Source organism: Chiroxiphia lanceolata, chromosome 25 (genome assembly GCF_009829145.1).
Source record: "Chiroxiphia lanceolata isolate bChiLan1 chromosome 25, bChiLan1.pri, whole genome shotgun sequence".
NCBI lineage: Eukaryota > Metazoa > Chordata > Aves > Passeriformes > Pipridae > Chiroxiphia > Chiroxiphia lanceolata.
In genome coordinates, this window is record NC_045661.1 from 3532158 (window position 1) to 3546407 (window position 14250).

Sequence of the window (14250 nt, forward strand, 5' to 3'; positions counted from 1 at the left end):
TAAAAAAAACCTGATTCTGGTTTTGGTGTAATTTAGCAGATTGAAAGGGAGATATAATAAATCTCTAAGCGACTCAGGAAGCTTTTACTGGTTCAAAACTGTTCAGATTTTTGGAATACTCAGTAATCCCCTCACATTTCCAGGGGCTTTTGTGTCCTCTCAGTGTCACAGCTGCAGCTTTGAGGGGTATGTGTGCTGATAAGTGCATGTTTGCATGTTGCTGGATGGGTGTTTTCAAAACTACAAGAGGAATGAAGCAGCCAGAAGGATAAACAGCTCCTGGTGATGATTTAAGACTTTCTGTGTACATATATACATTATTTTCAGACAGGGGTGTAGGAAAGGTGAGCAATAAGAGCCCCAGTGCTTCTGATGCTGAAAATACACCAGTTCAGCCTGTGCAAAAAATGAGGTTGTGTCTGTACAGTGAAACAGGAGCCAGGCCTAAAAGAGTTAACTGAGATATCTTGGCTGGTTAAGAAACCCCAATACCTGTTTTGCTAGAAAAACATTTTAGGAGCACTGGTTAATACCATGTTCTGTTCTGCTCACTGGACCAAAGGCCTTAGTATAGAAAGGAGTAGCACACACACAGTAATAAATTAGGTAAACTAGGTGTTTGAATAAAATCTAGAAGGCCCAGAGCCAGGATTTTGCAAGCTTGAAGAATTCAGGTCACCTAATTGAAGAGGTCAAATTGAGGGAGATGTCCATGAGGGATGGAGGCTTGAGGAGAAGACCCCCACAGTGGAAGACTGCACATCTGGAAAGACTCAGCCCAGAGACCAGCCTGCTTATTAATATGTATAATAAATGATGTAACCATGGATCTAAAGTGTATAAAATGGCTTAGTTTTGCACTTGCAAGTCGAGCAAGTTTGTCCAGGGTGAGCTGGCTCGCTCCCAACGTTGGATGAACAAATACCTTGCTGCTTAAAGATAAAAAAAAAAGGTTTCTGAGCAGTCTTTCGGGCTCATTTTTTGGATTCAACAGGTGTGGGTGCAGGGGTGGGTGCTTGGAGTGCTCAGAACCATCCCTGGTGTCTCCCCAGCCCGTGGTGACCCCCCCAAGGAGCTGAGCTCGCCGAGGATGACTTACCTTCTGTGCTCTCCTCTTGTCAGCTCGCTGGTTCTGGTGGTAAATCCGGCTGAAGTTGGAAACAATGACTGGAACGGGCAGAGCAATGACCAGCACCCCACTCAGGGAGCAAATGGAGCCAAAGATCTTCCCAGCGATTGTCTTGGGCACCATGTCACCATAACTAAGGGGGGAAAAAGACAAAAAAAAAAGGGAAGCCCCTCCTTCAGACCAAAAAAAGCCTTCTCGGGTTTTTTTCTGAGCGCGCAGCGAACGGTGTGTCCACGTTGGACATTAAAAGCTTAGAAATCTGCCATGCAAGGGATAATTTGTGGTGCTGTCACCCTGAAACGACCACTGGCAACCACACTTCGACTGGGGATGGAGCTAAACTAAAGAAAAGCACTTTTGTTGCTGGTTCAGGCAGCTGCTGAGTATTTAAATTGCTGTCCTCGCTCGTTCCGTGCCCACCTCTCCAGGCAGATGAGCTCTGGCAAACCTTAAACTCTGTCATATATTTTCATTCCCCTGTATCCAGGTGCAAATGAAGACTGATTTACACTTCCATTTCAAAGCCCAGCAGTTGCCTGGCCATCTGCACAGTGAGAAATTTGGGGGTTGTTCAGAGTCTGTGCTCAGTGAAAGGTGAATTCTCAGGGACACGAGACCAGCTGAAAAATGTTCAGAAAAACCTCTGCACTGGGTTTGACCCAACAATCTTCAATTGTAATTTGAGTTACAGAATAGGGACCTGGACCTGCTGGAGCAGGTCCAGAGGGGGTCACAGAGATGCTCAGCCCCTCAGCTCTGGAGAAAACCTGACAATGGAAATCTGGAGAAGCCCATATTTGCTGTTTGGAATTTCTGTGGTCTTCTCTGAGATGTTCTAGTGTTTGCTGCAGGAAATATTGAAAAGCAAAATGCTTTTTTTACAGCTGAGGCTTTATTTTTACCTTTGATGTCAGCATATGACCAGTGAAGAGCTTTGATGGGGAACAGAGTTGAGCTGAGAATAATTGACGTCCAAGAGGAAAAACAAATATTTCAAAGTACCCTTTTTTTATCAGCTGAACTTCTTGCCCCCATCCAAGAACTTGTTGGTCTGAGGGTCTGCATAAAAGCAGAAGTCTTTACATGTTAAATACTTCAGGTTTCATTAGCTAAGGCTTATTTATCCCAAGCACAATCCTTCTCCACCTTCACCCACGTTAAAACCCTCAGAATACCTCGAATCGATAATTGCTCTTCATGTCTATTAACTTTTGAGCTTCTGCTTTATGCAAAGATAGTTTCAAAGCTCTTTGCTAAGTGGCAAGGTCTTCTACCTCATTTAACACTGGCCTAAAAAAAATAAAATCCTACTTTTCTCCTGCCAGCCCTTAACACAATAAGGCTGCAAATTAATCATATGCCTCAAACATGATCTCAGTGACCCAGAGCATGGAGAGAAAGCCCTTCTGTGCATTTGGGGGAAGTGTAATAATAAGTGTCTGGCTCACAGTCTGTCTTGTGGAGTTTTGTTCTTCCGTGCAGACTGAGAGTTACCTCATTACTTGGGGCTTCAGAGGAGGTGCTTTCAAACACCAGCAAAGATCAAACTCCTGGAGCAAGGGAGGGTTTTGCCGGGGAGATGGAGAACTTCATTTGCAAAACTACTATGAGAGAGACTGGAATGAGGAACTTGGCTCTGGCTGGAGCAAACTGCACAGAAACAAGACCTAAACCTTGTCACTCTGACTCGTGGATCTACCACAGAGTCACCCATGGAGAGGACTCTGCTGGATTCTCCCCTCAGGGCTGCAATGGCACCTCAGGCCCCTGGGATGGGTTGGCTGACCTGAGGTGGAAATGCCAGACCTGATGTTTGGGAACATCACAATAAACCCCAGCTGGAGCTTGATCCAGATCTCTTTGCACTTCATGAGAGGCCTCCTTTTGACTTTGGCAGGGTCTGGAATGAACCTATAAAGTTGCAGTTGTTCTGCTCCCCTATTGACACACACACACAGCTCCTGCAATATTAATTGCTGGAGTGACTATTTCTGTCCTGACGGTACCATAAGGTACTAATGGCCCCATGGCATATTTATAACAGGTACAGTGCCAAATAAACTCAGCTACTGGATTTCAGTTAGCACTAATTAGGCATTTCAAACCCCAAAACTTCTTTTCCCCAGACTGGAATGAGAGGACTCAACTTTCCCATTAATTTGTTTAGTAAAAAGGCAACTTGTCATCTAAAAAACTTCTACAGAAAAGTACATTTTTAAGTAATTCATCAATAATCTCATTAGAGCAGCAAGGAGATAGAAGAGTTGGGTAATGATTAACATTCAGGGGGTCTAACAGGATGTTTGAACCTGCAAGAAAACAACAGGAGGCTGCAAATTCAGTAGGCTTTTAATGTGATCTCTAGTAAATCATTTCAACTTTCTCTATCTTCGTTCCCCACTTAAGAAAGGGCAATTAATTACTTATTCTTTGCCTGGTTGGTTAAGGAGGTGTTGGTTCTTCAGAGCAGGAGCTGCCCCATATTCTGAATATACCCAGTGGTGACTCCTTAGTGCTGCTGCATCACAAATATTAATAATGCAGAGCAGTTGTACGGAAATCTGGGATAAACACAGCCTGCACGTGGCTCCAGGCTCATTCCCTGGGACAGGCTGAGGGTCCAGAGCATCAGCTGGAGCTGAGCATCAGCCCAGACGTGGAACATGCCTAGAGAAAAACACACACTCTGCTTATTTTGCCAGGAATCCAGTTAGATGGCAACAGATCCTGCTGGTTTGCAGCTGCTGAATTCAATGGGAGTGGAAGGTTCCTTGCCCATGGCAGGGGGTGGAATGAGATGATCTTAAAAGTCCCTTTGAACCTGAACCATTTTAGGATTCATTGCTCTGCTCTCTGGCTCTGCCAGGTGAGATGCACCTGCTGCCAGACAGCCCTGGGGGGGGGGGGGGTTGTGTTAAAAAAAAAAATAAAAAAATTACTTTTATTTTTTTTAAATTAAAAATTTAAAATTAAATTTTAAATTAAATTTTAAGTTAAATTAAAAATTAAATTTAATTAAAAAATTTAAATTAAATTAAATTAATTAAAAAATTAGCCACTCTTCAGACAGCAAAACGCTGAACGCAGAATTTCAACAAGTTTGGTTTTGTTGTTTTTTTCTGTTTAATTTGTACTGTGACTTCTACATTCTTTGGATATAAAAAGGGGTCATATGTCACTCGCCCTAATTAGCAGCTATTAGTCTTGACAACATAATGTGCTGTTGTTTGTCTCTCTGTCAGCAGAGAAGGTGTTATCAAATAGAGGTCACTGCTTCCGAGTCCTGGTTTTAGCCACAGAGGTGTCTGGACGTTGCTCAGGTCCCCAGCTGGAGACAGCAATAAATAAGGTGCTGAACAGCTCATCAAATGACTCACTCTAAAAATAGCCTCTCGCAGCATCTCTGGTGATCCTGTGTCTCTGTGCAACGTTCACAGCCCTAGAAACAGGGAATTGTAGGAAAACAGCTGGAATATCCCGTGCTGCAGGGCCATGGGAAGGTGGAATGGCAGTGACAGCTCTGGGGGGACAGTGAGACAGCTTTACAGAGGATGCTCTTTCCCAGCAGCCTTTTGGTACCACCTTTTCTGCCTGGGGAAGGCAGAGCTGGGGAGGGGCTTCTGGGTCACAAAGGACCATTTGTCTGCTGGTGTCTCCCTGGGTTCCACTGGATGCAGAGGAGGCAACAGTGCCACCGAAAATTGCTGAGCCTGGGTAGAATTCTAGAATGGTTTGGGCTGGAAGGGACCTTAAAAATCAGCTCAACCCACCCCCTGCCATGGGCAGGGACACTTTCCACTAGCCCAGGTTGCTCAGAGTTTCATCCAACTGGCCCTTGGGCATTTCCAGGGATGGGGCAGTCACAGTTTCCCTGGGCAACCTGTGCCAGGACCTCACCACCCTCCCAGGGAAGAATTCCTTCCCAATATCCCATCTATCCCTGCCCTCTGGCAGATTAAAGCCATTCCCCCTTGTCCTGTCCCTCCATCCCTTGTCCCAAGTCCCTCTCCAGCTCTCCTGAAGCCCTTTTAGGCCCTGCAAGGGGCTCTCAGGTCTCTCTGGAGCCTTCTCTTCTGCAGATGAACACCCCCAACTCCCTCAGTCTGTCTCCACGGGCTTGGTCTTTGGACTCCTTCCCACAGCTCCACATCTTTCTGGTGTTGGGGATCCCACAGAGCTGGAGGCAGCACTGCAGGTGAGGTCTCACCAGAGCAGAGTAGAGGGGGCACCACCTTCCTTCTTACCAGCAAACCTGGTTTTGGACATCATTCAATGCCCCTCCCTGCTCTGCAGAGCTGCCTCGAGGGAGGGAGGGAGGTGAGACCCCCCCAGAGCTCAGCACATCCAGGTGCCCCCAGGTGACTTGGTTTGGGTCACAGAGCCACCACAAGGACTCAGGGGACACCCAAACTGTGTCCCCAAATTGCCATCCACACCCCAGGATGGTGCTTTCCCTGATTGCCACGTTTAACTGCTCAAGGGCCACCAGGCCTGGTGGTGCAAAACCCTGTGGTTTTCACACCCCCTGAGCCTCTGAAAGCTGAAATATCTGATGGAGCTGGAAACAGAAACAATGCTCCTTCCCCTGATTTAGTATTTCTGCCTCATCCTGGCATTAACAGCTCTGGGAGAGCTGCTTTATCTCCCTAACCTTTTGCCCAGCACAGTAGAGTCAAAAGAAGATTTCACTCCAGCCTGTAAGTGTCTGCTTTTAGGACAATAAGGACAGAATAATAACATTATGTACTTTACAATAGACCATGATTTTGAAAGCCTTTTGCATGAAAGGGCTGGAATAAAGCATGGAATTAGCATGTAGCTTTCCAGGTGCAAGAGATCCTTTTTTATACTGTAAGTAAATCACGAGGCAATGTTGGGATTTGCACAAAGGAGAGGGAAAAATGGCTAAAATTCATCAAGAACGTTTCAGTTGCACTGGCAGACTGTGTGTGTTGTATTTGACAGCTCAGAGGAGCTCCTGTCCCTCCATTTCATAGGTGCAAGTCCAGTGTAATCTTGTTAATGCTGCTTTGAACCCCCAGTGAAATAATGATCGTGTCCCTTGTAATGATCCAAAGGAAACCAACCCAAGCATTACTCATTGCTTTTGCACATGACAAATGAGCAGGGAATTAACAGCTCTGCTAAGAGGGCTGGGGGTAGTTAGGTATTTTGTTTAGGGTTTAATTCATCATTTCTCTGCCACATTACCTGTTTGATCTGCCTGGAATTAGCCCTCAAAACCCACAGCCCTCTGGAGCACAGGGAATTGTTGTTTACCTGCTGTTCTGACCATGGAATCATTGAGTAGTTTGGGTTGGAAGGGATCTTTTAAACACCATCTAGTCCAAACTCCTGTGAAGAGCAGGGACATTTTCAACTAGATCAGGTCACTCAGAGCTCTGTCCAACCTGACCTTGAACATTTCCAGGGAAGTCTGGTTGGGTTTTGTAGAATCCCAGAATCCCAGAATGGTTTGGGTTGGAAGGGATTTTAAAGCTCAGCTCATTCCAACCCCCTGCCATGGGCAGGGACACCTTCCACTATCCCAGGTTGCTCCAAGCCCTGTCCAACCTGGCCTTGGACACTTCCAGGGATGGGGCAGCCACAGCTTCTCTGGGCAACCTGTGCCAGGGCCCCCCCACCCTCCCAGGGAAGGATTTCTCCCTAATATCTAATCCAAATCCCCTAATCCTGTCACCTCTTCATTCCTCCAAGTATGCAAAGATGCTGTTGCCTTTTTCAGCAGAGCCATGGAGACATTCAGCTGTGATGTAATAAATCCCTGGGCACTGGGGAGGTGGGAGAAGGGCTCTGGAGCTGCTGGGCCAGTGAGAGGATCTGATGGATTGAGGGTGGCACAGGAGCACTCCTGGAGCCTGAAACCAAACCTTGTCATGGCCTCAGGAAAGACAGATCCACTCTTTATCTGATTTTTTTCCCATTTCCATAAGAGATCAAGATATTTCCAGAGCTGTCCTGGACAAGTGCTGTGAGGATTAATTAGTGAAGGCTGGCTTGAATTTTTTAAACTCTAGAAATGTCTTGGAAGTGCTTTGCAGCCTGGACTCTGTAATCCACGAGGATGAGGTGGGATGTTAATGTCAGCTTTTCAAACCAGCCCATCCTGGAAGGAGCAGGACGTGCTGCTGGAAGCCTGAGGAGGCTCGTGGTGCCTCCTCAAAGAGTTGAGCTGTAAATAGAGCCCTGATGGTTTTGAAGCAGGAGAATCCATAAACAGGCTGTCAAACGACAGGCTCGAACAGCAAATCAGCTGTGGCTGGGGAAGCACAGAGCCTATTTCATGCTAGGATTCTTTTACATTAAATACACTTATTTTCTACCTTGTTTTGAGCTGGGCAGCTCCTCAGCTGGGTATTCAACTTGGGCCACATCTGGCTCGGTTTTATGCCACTATTTTCTTTTTTTTTCCTGGTATATTCTGTTTGGGAATGTTTTCTTGGATGCTCTAGACATTCAGCTGAAATTCCACCCATCAGCCAAGCTGTGAGGGGTGAGGGCTGGAGATGGAGATCAGCTTTAGCAGCAGCAGCTTATCTTCAGGACGTGGATTCATTTTGATTTGATGTAAAGCTCTGGTCAGCTGTTACTTAGTAGGGATTTTCCAGGTAAAGTTGCCTTTTTGATTTTGTCCTGGTTTATAAATTCATATTTCTTACTGAGTATTGTGTAATAAAAAGGACTGAGAGATGTGTCTAAAATTGTCCTCCTCTGAGGAGATGCAAGTTCTGTTGCTTCTCTAATTAGGAAGAGAGGCAGATTATTCCCTGGTGGCTTTCCCAGGGTGCATCTGAACTGGACAACCTGTACCAACCCTCACCAAATCCAGGGATAAGATGGACTTGGGATCAGCTGTAGCTTGAACAGAAAAGGTGACCCAGCTGAAGGTCTTTGAGAGCAACTGGTAGCATAAATATTCCTTACAACAACAGCAGGTGCTGCCCAAAGAAATGGGAATGTTTATGTAGGCTTGGGAATAAACTGAGTAGGTTATTTAATACACAGAGGGTGGAGAATACTTAATATATGAACACCCTGGTTCCATTTATTCTTCCTGGCTTGGATAAACTTCTCAGCCTGTAGGCAGTTAAAACAGATGGTCTGAATTTGGGTAACATTCAGACCTTGAGTTGGAGCTAAAAATGGAATTTCATTGGCAAGGAAAGTAGGTCAGAAAGCTAAAGCCCCTAGTCCTAAAATGATGAAAGGCTTCTAATCAAGCCTTCCCTATTACCATTCATTAAACAGAGCAGGGGAAGAAGTATTATTAGAGACCTTGGCAAAAGGGATTACGGTGGGATCATGAGCATCCTCCTTCCTGCAAGGAGACCTGGGCACTTGCAAACCTCTTTTGGTGTGAGATGGTCCATTCCCTGCAGGCTGGGCTGGAGCCACGGCAGGATGGGGCTGGTTTTCTTCGTGGCAACACAAGCAACTTTCTCTTCTGCTTCAGTCCCAGGAGTGCTGAGAGGGGCCTCTCTGCACATCCTCTATTAATACCTCTCCCACTAATCATCCCTTCCACGCTGCCTGTGTCAAAGCCCTGACTCAGGGTCTGTCATCCCGTCGCCTCTGCAAAGTGGGACTCGCAGCAGATCTGGGCCTTTCAGGCACTGATTTCTTTTGCTCTCCATCATTTTCAAATGTGTGCCAGCTGCTAAAGGCTCTCTTCCTTGTAGCTGACAGGAATTATTCAAAGCAAATGGGGAACCTGTACCAGCTCACACAGTGGTCCCAGTCCACTCCTCGTTCCAGCTCTTGATTAAGAGCACAAACCTAATTCCTGCTCGCTGGGAAACGAGAACGTGCTCGTTCAAAGATGCTTTTGAAGTGGTACCAAGGTGACTGTTTATTCCTTGCATTTGGCAAAGCCAAGCTGATGCACTGTCATTATTCCTCCCCCTTTCCCCTCAGACAACTGCTGGAAATTACACTCCTCTGGATGGAGAATTGCTGGCATTTCAGCCCTGCCAGCAAATGCATTTTCAGAGATAATGTCAGAGATGTCCTGTTTGCTCTCCCTTAATGGTGGATGTTGACCATCTGCCTTGATCCTCAGCCATCACTGTCACTGTGGCAGGTAACAAAAGCAGGAACTCAAATCTGGATCATCCCACTGGTTTGAATAACTCAGGAATGGCGTGCAGGGAAATTTGCTGCTTAAGAGAACCAGAAATAGCACTTTACTATGTCATACACATCTTACTGAAGGAAAAGAGATGATGTCTTTTTTTTTATGACAGCTCAGGTATTTCCATGACTACTTGTTAAAGCATCGACTATTTTTTACTGAAAAAAAAAAGGAATATTTAAACTGTTGATTTAACAGTTTTCAGAGAAAAAGTGGAATTTAGTTCAATGTAGAATCAACATAAGAAAAGCTGAATTTCACTTTGGAGAAAATACCTCCAGTCTTAACTTCCACACCTTTTATTCCTGATGTTTATTCATTCAGCTTTTCAGAGGAACCTCTGTTGCTTTTAGTTCTTGCAAAGCTGAGATATCTAGCAAAAAGTAATCTCAGGGGTTTTTTGCTTCATGTCATCTGAGTTTTTGATCCTCAGATCTCACTTTTGGCTGTGACAGATGGATCAGAAAAAGCTTTTTAAGATTGTTTTTGTTTGTTTTGGTCACCCTGCTGAACTGAACAGCAGTTTTGGTTAGTCAGGGGTTTTTTTTTCCAGTTGACAGTTACTCGTGATTTTAACTTGGTTCAGAAGACTTAATGGTTTTGGTGTTTGGGCTGTGATTTTTCTGACCAGATGATGACTGTGAAGAGGAAACATTTCAGTGGACTCCAGTACAAGTGTGGGGGTGGACATTTTATTCCACTCTGAAGTTCTCTGCACTGGAGAATTCAAGTGAAGAACAGCTGCTACTTGTTGATGCCCCTCAGCCCCTCCAGCAATTCTGATCACATGCTGGAAGTCTGTGTGTGCTGCAGGACAATGCAGAACAAAAAAAGGAGGCAGAACCCATTTCCCACACTTAGAATTCCAGATTTTATTGTGTTGGAAGGGACCTTAAAGCTCATGTCATCCCCTGCCAGGGACACCTTCCACTAGCCCAGGTTGCTCCAAGCCCCATCCAGGCTGTCCTTGGACATCTCTAGACACTCAAATTTTGCAAATTGTGAAGGTCCTTGGTCCCCTGAATGAGGAAAGTTGGGTTTTTTTCCCTTATTCTAAACTGCTGATTGCCAGAGTTCTGCTGATGGCAGCGTGGGGATCTGGGGGGCTCCGAGGGAATTTATTGTCAGCACAATTAAAAAATGCATAAATGTTCCCAACAAGTTCCTGTTCAGTCCTTCAACTCACCGTTATCCCTCAAGAAAAATCTCACTGCTTTACCATAATAGTAGGGATTTATTGTCATACATGAGCAAAAAAGAAAAATCTATCTGATTTTCTCTCTCTTTGCTGACAAAGCCCACCCTGGCTGTGTCTTTCCATATCAAGTGGGTTGTTTTTTTTTTTCCCCTTTAAAGGTGAAAGCATGATATTATTTTCAAGGACTCCTGCTTCCTTGGTAATGAAAGCTTTTCACCCCGAACCTGACAGCAAGTTATTCTAGGTCAATATTTAATTTAATTTAAATTCTGATGTGGGCACTAAGACTCAAATCCATTTACAAGAATTAGCCCTTGTGGTGGCACAGGGCAGTCACGCCCCAGGGCTCCTCCTGGGCCCTTAAAGCAGAGCTGTGGCACAATCTGTGATGAGGCACCATGGGCTGATCTTGGTGGTTATTTTAATCTGTTTTATTTCATTTGAGTGAGGGCAGGTCTGTGGTGTGAGCTCTGATGCTCAGGGGTGTCTTCCCTAACAGCTCGTGGTGATAACACGCCTGAAGAAGTCACTGTGCACACAGTTATAATTAATTTATGATTTAGCACTGTTATCATTTTACCAGGATGTCAGTCATCCTAATTTGTCTGACAGCGAGCAGAGATGTATTTTATCCAACACAGAGCACCCACCAAGTGAAATAAGGCCAGGGAAAGCGAAAATCAGGGGATTCTGCCCCTCTCAGGTGAGACCCCCCCCTGCAGAGCTGCCTCCAGCTCTGGGTCCCAGCACCCAGGAAGGACATAGAGCTGTTGGAGCAGGTCCAGAGGAGGCACCAAGAGGATCAGAGGGATGGAGCAGCTCTGCTGGAAGGAAAGGCTGGAGAATTGGGATTGTTCAGCCTAGAGAGGAGAAGGCTTTGGGGTGAGATAATGGTGGCCTTTCAGTACCTGAAGTACAAGAAAGATGGAGAGTGTTTACAGGAGCCTGGAGTGACAGGACAAGGGGACTGAATGGCTTCAAACAGAGGGTAAATTTAGATTAGATATTAGGAAAAAATTCCTCCCTGGGAGGGTGGGGAGGCCCTGGCACAGGTTGCCCAGAGAAGCTGTGGCTGCCCCATCCCTGGAAGTGTCCAAGGCCAGGTTGGCCAGGGCTTGGAGCAACCTGGGCTAGTGGAAGGTGTCCCTGCCCATGGCAGGGGGTGGGATGAGATGATCCTTAAGGTCCCTTCCAACCCAAACCATTCTGGGATTCCACGAAACAGCAGCTCTGCAGCTCAGTGAGTTCTTCATCTTGAATTTCTCGTTATGACCCAAAGTAATACTTTTAACCTTCATGTCTTCTACAGCCATTAAATGTGAAGAATACTCAGGGAATATTAGGAAGGAGTCCTGAGTATTATTGTCCATTTGAGTCTCATCTGATACAGGCATCTGGCATGGGAGCCACTGAGTGCTGCTCTCCTCAATAATACCCACTTTTTAAAAAGTGTTTGTTTTAATGGAAAATAAAATGTCCCAGATTAAGGCATTATTTATTTCTGGCTCCATACACTAAAGGCCTTTTAAATTACTTCGTTCATGATTAATTCAAGAAGAATCCTCATATTACTCAGAGTGAAAACCTTACATGATTATCTGCTCATAGGATCCATTTTTTTTTTTAAGCATCTTCAAGTTGTCTGTAAAATGAACTTTTTTGGAAAACACACGAGCTGGAGAGGGCAGTCAGTGCATTGAGCAATTAGATTTCTCACCTAATAACAGGGTTGAAGGCTCCCTGCCCTGTCTTAAATCCTTAGCTGTGGTGTCAGCTTAAAGGAAATGCTGGGTTTTCGCTTTCATTTTATCCTCATCTTTTTCTTTTCTGTCTTTTTAAGCAGCTTGAGTGTCCATGCTGAGCCATGTCACATTCCAAATGATCCCCACACTGTGCATTTTAATGAGCTGCTAACACTGATTATACAAAAAGCAATCTCAGAAATATTTACTGAGTCAAAAAGCAAAAAAAAAAAAAAAAAGAAGCCTATGGGGAACTAATTAGCTTTTTAAGAATTGGCTTTTTGAAAGCCTCGGATTCTGGAAAAGTGGAACTTGGAGGCAGTTTCAAAGAAGTTGGAGAAGTGAGTAGAAGGAAACGGAGTAAGTTGAGATGGAGTATTTCAGGTCCCAGGCATCTCTGTACTGGTCAGAAATGCACTGGAAGTTGAATATATAATATCTGTATCTACAATAAATGCCATTATCATGCAGAGGAATGCCATGCTGTTCCTGGATCCTGTGGAAAGTTTCTGTAGCCTTTCTAATGGATCAGAGAAGGACAAAATCATTGTCCCTCTGTCCCTGGCCAGTTCCCTCCACCATAATTTTTTAAATCATGATGTTGGAAACTCACTTCATTCAAGGCAATGGGCAGTTGCAAGCAAATTCCTGATCTGATTAAGGCTTCCCTTTCCTGCCATTTCAGGGCTTGATATTCCTTAAATACACATTTCTGTCTCTTCCATGGGAAAGTGATGCAATAACGTGACATTTGACATCAAATAGTGCCAGGAAAGGAATGGAGAATTGACTTGGATCAGGCATAGATTGCAAATAAAAGATATATTCCAGTGATACAGGAATTGCATGAGCATCCAAGTGCTCATTTTGCACAGGGTACTTATGAGCTCTACAGAAACTACTTGAGTGCAGACTCCTCAAGCCCTGGAAATGTAAGGACCAAATCCTTCTAATAATGGGTTGAAAGGCAGTTTGGAAATTCAAATGTGGCCCTCGAGGGCTGGCTTTGTGTGTAGAGGATATTAGTGAGATCAGGAAGATTTGGAGGGAGTTTGCTTCCCTGCCCTTCAGCACAGTCACAAATAACATTGCAAGTGTTGGGGGGTGGGAAGGCAGCACAGGATTCTGGATTTGTCTTTTAGGGGATTTGCGTGCAGGGTGTGCCAGCCTTTACTTTGAGCAGAGCAGGACCAGGGTGCTTTGGGAGGGTCAGTGTGTGTATCCATGATATCCATGATCCATGTGTCCATGATTTCACAGGCACTGTCACAGAATCCCAGACTGGTTTGGGTCGGAAGGGACCTGAAAGATCATCCAGTCCCACCCCTGCCATGAGCAGGGACACCTTCCACTAGCCCAGGTTGCTCCAAGCCCTGTCCAACCTGGCCTTGGACACTTCCAGGGATCCAGGAGCAGCCACAGCTTCTCTGGGCAACCTGTGCCAGGGTCTCCCCACCCTCTCAGGGAGGAATTTCTTCCCAATATCCCACCTGACCCTGCTCTCTGTGTGGGTGTGTCTTTTGAAGGTTCCAAAGCAGCTCATGGGTCACGGATCAGGCTAAAATTCCTCCCTGGGAGGGTGGGGAGGCCCTGGCACAGGTTGCCCAGAGAAGCTGTGGCTGCTCCTGGATCCCTGGAAGTGTCCAAGGCCAGGCTGGACGAGGCTTGGAGCAACCTGGGCTGGTGGAAGGTGTCCCTGCCCATGGCAGGGGGTGGAATGGGATGAGCTTTAAGATCCTTTCTGATCCGAACCATTCTGGGATTCTCTGTGTGATTACAGTGTGAAGCCCTTCCCCCTTGTCCTGTCACTACATGCTCTTGTAAAAAGTCCCTCTCCACCTTCCTTGTCTCCCTCCTGGTGCTGGATTCCCTCCTTCCAGCCTGGTCCTGCCCAGCTCCTCGTGGCTTTGCTCTCCCCTCGTGTGTGAGCAGAATTAGAGCTCGTGTAGGGTTCGATTTCCAAAGTTAACTGAGCTCCTCAGAGGGCTCACTGAAGCACTGGTGCAGGTCTAATGCTATTTGCATCTTT

At 45.7% G+C, this 14250-nt stretch overlaps 1 protein-coding gene across 5 annotated transcripts in view; it reads right to left on the bottom strand.

Moving 5' to 3' along the window:
• The window catches only part of KCND3 (potassium voltage-gated channel subfamily D member 3), a 140682-nt gene that overhangs the window by 35755 nt on the left and 90677 nt on the right, over positions 1-14250 (bottom strand). For all 5 annotated transcript variants that reach the window (XM_032710528.1, XM_032710530.1, XM_032710526.1 and 2 more), the window contains exon 3: positions 1100-1262. In XM_032710528.1, coding sequence (XP_032566419.1) covers positions 1100-1262 — 163 coding nt within the window. The remainder of the gene's footprint in view (positions 1-1099; positions 1263-14250) is intronic.